The sequence below is a fragment of the Parasteatoda tepidariorum genome, chromosome X2, assembly GCF_043381705.1.
Source record: "Parasteatoda tepidariorum isolate YZ-2023 chromosome X2, CAS_Ptep_4.0, whole genome shotgun sequence".
NCBI classification, from domain to species: Eukaryota; Metazoa; Arthropoda; class Arachnida; order Araneae; family Theridiidae; genus Parasteatoda; species Parasteatoda tepidariorum.
In genome coordinates, this window is record NC_092215.1 from 29029103 (window position 1) to 29035102 (window position 6000).

General features: G+C 31.0%; 1 protein-coding gene across 6 annotated transcripts in view; it reads left to right on the top strand.

The window, feature by feature from the left end:
* Positions 1-6000, top strand: part of LOC107454184 (CRISP/Allergen/PR-1) — a 65997-nt gene that overhangs the window by 43953 nt on the left and 16044 nt on the right. For all 6 annotated transcript variants that reach the window (XM_043041031.2, XM_043041030.2, XM_043041034.2 and 3 more), the window contains exons 4-5: positions 2994-3181; positions 5592-5689. In XM_043041031.2, the coding sequence (XP_042896965.1) occupies positions 2994-3181; positions 5592-5689 (286 nt within the window). The remainder of the gene's footprint in view (positions 1-2993; positions 3182-5591; positions 5690-6000) is intronic.

Here is a 6000-nt window from a genome sequence, read left to right on the forward strand (position 1 = left end):
AAAAAAGCCATAGTTTAAGAGCCTTATACTTGAGGTAATGGTATGATTTGAAACTATATACATAATCTTGCCGTGAAGAATTATCTGGGCTTTAGAAATTTAAAAGTTATTAATTTTTTTTTTAAATATCATCAATTTGGCGATATATTCCTCCTTAGATTATATTTATTAAAATCACAGCTTTATTTTCAGTTTTTGCTTTTTATGAGCCCAGGTAATGCAGCATTGGAGTAAGTTTTTATATATTAAAAAATTAGACTACAAACTCTTTACATTTTCACAAAACTGTGGCTTTTCTCCATATTGACGTTTTGCGCCATTTTCAAAATAAGTGTAGACAATTCTGGTTTTAAATAGGCCAAATTAGACCTAACAATCATGACTATCAGTTGCAAAACTGAAAGAAAACACAAATAATTAAGATCAAAAGGAAAAAACTTCTTTGAAAAAAACGCGCTAAAAAGCAGCAGAAATTTCAGAAAAAAGTATCAATACAAAACAAATGAAATAAAACAAAAATACGACCACCGAAGCCGACGTCTTCAGGGGGTACCGGCCCCGGTAGCCATTAAAAACAAAACCATTTCTATTTGAGGGAGAAGCAAAAGCTTAAAATATCTCCCTCAGTACCCCGATGGTTTTGTATAGAGGTCCAGGAAAAACAAGATACATTCAAAAGAATAAACAAATTACGAAAAGAAAATCAATAAAAATCATCAGAAAATTAAAAACTCACAGTCACAGGTCAAGAATCAACTTCAAAAGCAAGTGGAGGAAAAGAAAACACTAAAAACTGAAAAACAACGCCCCCTATAATAATGCGCAGTAGAAGTTTAAAAATGAAATGAAAAAGGTCAGGAGAAGGAGATACGTAGATAAATTAATAGAATGCTTAACTGGGGCTGCTCAGTTAAGACTAGAATTGCGCCCTGTTAAAAGAAAAAATATATAAAAACTTAAAAACCATCAATCATTTTTTTAATTAAAAAATTAACATTACAAAAATTAAAAGGAAAATCATTTTTACTCAAATTATTTAAAAAATTATCCACAGCTTCCCGAAAACTTTCAACATTATTACAAATTTTCTTGATCCTAACTAATTGCGAAAAAACAAGATTTTTGAATATTTTACTACACAAATTAGTTTTAAAGTTGCAGAAAAAAATAACATTAAAATTAAAGGCTTTTCTTTTATCAAACACACCAATTTTAATAAAATTGTTAACAATATCAATTTTAAAATCTAAATATTCAATATTAAAGCAATTTTCATTAGTTTTTTTCAGGACCAAATCACCAGGATAAATTGTATAAATAAAATTAAAATCGTCACAATTAAACAAAATCAAATCATCAATGTATCGGAAAGCATTAAGTACTTTATGTTCAAGAAATTTAGCCTCAAAAAAGTGCAAAAAAATGTTGGCAAAAGCCCCAGAAAAGGAATTACCTTGTGGAATTCCAATAATTTGTTTATAAAAATCTAAACCATTAAAAAGAACATTCTCAAAAAGATTAAACTTGCATAAATCTAACCAGTTAAACCTATCAATTTTTTCATCAAGTAAATACTTGTCATAAATACCTTCACAAATCTCAATAATTTTTTCATGTGGTATGCTGGTATACAAATTTTCAAAATCAAAAGTGTTCATTTCATTCATTTGTTTTGTATATCAGTTGCAAACTCACAGCAGTTATGAAAATAGCATATTATTCGCCAAAAAGCATCGTTTCATATTGTGACAGAGACTTCAAAAAATAGCTTCGGAGAAGTTGCTCTTTGGAAATTTATGGAGCTAGAGTCAATGATTAGCTGTTTCATAGATAATGAAGTTGAAGCATTTCTGTAAACTCTCTATCACGTAGCTACCAGAGGTAGACCAAGGCGATTCAAGGCATTTTTTCAGAAATAGACAACGCGTAAGCCTAATTTTAGTAAACATTAAAAGAAACTAAATTGAGATTGAGGTTTTCTTTCACCAGCAGAACCTGTTTCGTAATGAAACATGTAGAATTTCTTTCCTGACTACGAAAATTGAGTCAAATGTTTACAATGAAACAGTGAGTGAAGGAATCAGAGACTCTCAGAGACTCCACCCATCACGCGTTGTTTATATGATAATTCATATAAACAACGTCTCATGATAAACAACATCTCATGATAATTCAGCCATATCCAAATGTGATCTTCACATCTTCTTTTAGTTTAACCCTTTCCTTCTCGCTCCCGTGAAAATGACGGGGTGAGGTTTCGCCCTCTATTTCTCGCTCCCGTGATATTGACGGTCAAGAGTGTACAGTAGTAACGCCCCAATAAGGATGAAACTAATTCATTTCTTTTGCTGGAAAGCATTTTATTTCTCATTTTACGCACCATGGCAGTACCAGGATATTTTTAAGGTAATTGTAGATAGTTGGTTTATTTTAAACTGGATGTCAGCACTAATCAAATACGTAATACAAATGCAAAAACCAAAAAATAGGCTCTTTTATGAAAGTTTTCTTGAAAATTAACTGATCGTTAAGGGGTTAAGAAGGGACTGCTAGGGATCATTTTCAAAATGATTACGAACTTAAGACGCGCATGAGAAACTGGTCAAAACAGANTAGTTGGTTTATTTTAAACTGGATGTCAGCACTAATCAAATACGTAATACAAATGCAAAAACCAAAAAATAGGCTCTTTTATGAAAGTTTTTTTGAAAATTAACTGATCGTTAAAGGGTTAAGAAGGGACTGCTAGGGATCATTTTCAAAATGATTACGAACTTAAGACGCGCATGAGAAACTGGTCAAAACAGACGTCGGTAGTTTTTGCGAGAATGGCATTGGGCACTAACTCTATAGTGGGACACATTCATACACTGATGTAAACAACACTTTTTAACTTCTTCGAATAAATTCATGAAATAGCTCTAACTGGAGATTTATTACTCGGTCTAATAAGTTAGAGTTGTAAAAATTTACTTGTTTCTATTTTCTTTTAGGAAATTTTGGTACGGGACAAAATATTGCATTTCAAAGACTTACTGGTTATAGTTTAAATCCTCCTACTCCTGATTGGTCATTTGCTGTTGGAGATTGGTTTGAAGAAATTGTATACTTTTCCGATGATATGGTTTGTAATTTCCCTCAACCGCAACCAGCTCAAGGTGAATACAGACATTTCAGTCAGGTAATTATTTGAAGATCAAATTCCATTAATGCCACAACGGAGTTCATACTGTGGAGCTCAAATCGAGAAATACAATTGAACTATAGTTTATTATAAACTCTGATTTTATTTTAGTTTATAACCGGCGTTGAACAGTCGACCTAATTCTGAGTTAACGACTGTTAATGTTCAACTACTTAGCCTTGTAATTTTAAACCCAACTCAGAAGACAAGGGAATTCCTGGATTACGCATTGGGACAAAATAGCCTCCGGGGAAAACTTTTTGATGGAACTAACCCAAAAACATCCCACCTCAAAAACCTCCCTGGTTAGCCCAACGGCAAGGGGTTATAACCCATGATCCATCTACCACTGTGGATATTTAACGCCAGCCCTGGGGTAGGTGCGAGTCGGAAGCAGACTTCGTATCAAACAGCTTCTGCTGGGATTCGAACCAAGGTCAAATCATTGAGAGGCGAGTGTCCTATCCTCAGAGCCATCGCATCTCACGGCCACTGATTTGAGGAGACCGCTGGATAAATGAGAAAATTTTTATTAATGTTTGGTTTGTAGTTAAAAAACTTATACAAAATTATGTTATTACAGCATAATAAGAAATCTATTCTGAGTTATTTAAAAGTCCTTTATAAAAGTTTTTAGAGAAAGAAGTATTAAGCTATTCGGGAAAATTTCATTCCCTTAAAAAAAAACAAAAAAACAACTCAGAACTGCCCTCGTATTAGTGAAAACTCAGTACGTGCACTTTGAAAAAAGTATTGTCAAATTTACCGTGTTCCTGACTCTATGGGAAGACCAAAACTTTCGGTTATTTTTACCGGAACGCTTTGGTAATGATTTTAGTAAAATTAACAATGAAATATGGTTTTATAATATGTGATAAAATTCGGTAATTGTGGTAAAATTTGGTAATTTTATCATGATACCTTAGAGCAGCGGTTCTCAATTTTTTTCGACTGTGAAACCCTGAGGGATCAGATTTCCCTTTGCGGTTTCAGGCCTTTATAAATAAAATACATAAGCTGTTGTGTGTATATAAACCAAAGAAAAACTACTAATTATTTTGAAAATGTGAAGAATCGTTTTATCAAAGCTAGTCTTGAAACTAGGTTTTATGTTAGACGGTTAATTTATAGAGCGGTGTTTAGTCTAGTTCAGAATTTGTTTTTAATGCATGCCTAAGCAAGCTGAAAATGTATAAGCAAATACTAAATCAATAAAAAATAAATGAATAGAAAATAAATAAACAAAAGAAAAACGTTGAATCATCAATTTACGTTAAAATTTAAGCGAGAAATGTTATAAAAGTTGTGAATAGTTATAAGAGAAACATATTCCTTTATTGCTGAATTTAGTTTTCTATTATATTTCATATTGATAAGTTAGATTTAAAAGGATAATACAATTCTTAAAAAATGACTTTTGCATTAGGTTTTATGTCAGAAGTCTATGGAAGGTTTCATGTCATGGAATAATTTTTTGTCATGAAGTTAGGTTTTATGGTTAGGCTTGAAATTAGGTTTTGTGTTAGACGGTTAATTTATAGAGCGGTATTTAGTCTAGTTCAGAATTTGTTTTTAATGCATGCCTAAGCAAGCTGAAAATGTATAAGCAAATAAAAAATAAATAATAAATAAATAAAAAGTAAATAATAAATAAATAAAAAATAAATAATAAATAAATAAAAAATAAATAATAAATAAATAAGAAATAAATAATAAATAAATAAAAAATAAATAAACGAAAGAAAAACGCTGAATCATCAGTTTGCGTTGAAATTTAAGCTAGAAATGCTATAAAAGTTGTGAATAGTTATAAGAGAAACATATTTCTCTATTGCTATATTTAGTTTCCTATTATATTTCATATTGATAAGTTAGATTTAAAATGATAATGCAATTCTTTAAAAATGACTTTTACATTAGGTTTTATGTCAGAAGTCTATGGAAGGTTTTATGTCATGGAATGGTTTTATGTCATGAAGTTAGGTTTTATGGTTAGTCTTGAAATTAGGTTTTATGTTAGACGGTTAATTTATAGAGCGGTATTTAGTCCAGTTCAGAATTTGTTTTTAATGCATGCCTAAGCAAGCTGAAAATGTATAAGCAAATAAAAAATAAATAAATAAAAAATAAACAAATAAAAGAAAAAAGCTGAATCATCAATTTACGTTAAAATTTAAACAAAAAATGTTATAAAAGTTGTGAATAGTTATAAGAGAAACATATTTCTTTATTGCTGAATTTAGTTTTCTATTATATTTCATATTGATAAGTTAAAATGATAATGCAATTCTTTAAAAATGACTTTTACATTATGAATTCAATATATTCTGGTATTTTCTGGAGATCCGTGTTTTATTTTGTACACACAATCTTTCGTTCTTATTAATTTACACTTTTGCATTTTTAGCTTATTTGGTCTAGAAGTTTCAGAATTGGATGTGGTTATACAATGTATAAAACCGACAATTCTTACACTCGTCTTTACATTTGTAATTATGGACCAACGTAAGTATAATTTTATTTTTAATATTATACTACGAAATTATTTCAGTTGTAGCTTTTTATATAGCAATATACAGAGTCATGTATATAGCAGAGTCATTACATTATGACCACTCTGCTAATAACATGTAGGACCACCTTTAGCCCTCAAAACTGCTAGCACCCGCCGTGGCATTGATTCCACAAGGTGCTGATAGGTAGTCTGAGGTATCTGGTACCAAGCGCTCACCAACTGGTCCTGCAATTCCCTCACATTGCGAGGGGGTAGCGTGGCAGCACGAATTTGGTTTTCCAAGTAGGACCACAAATGCTCT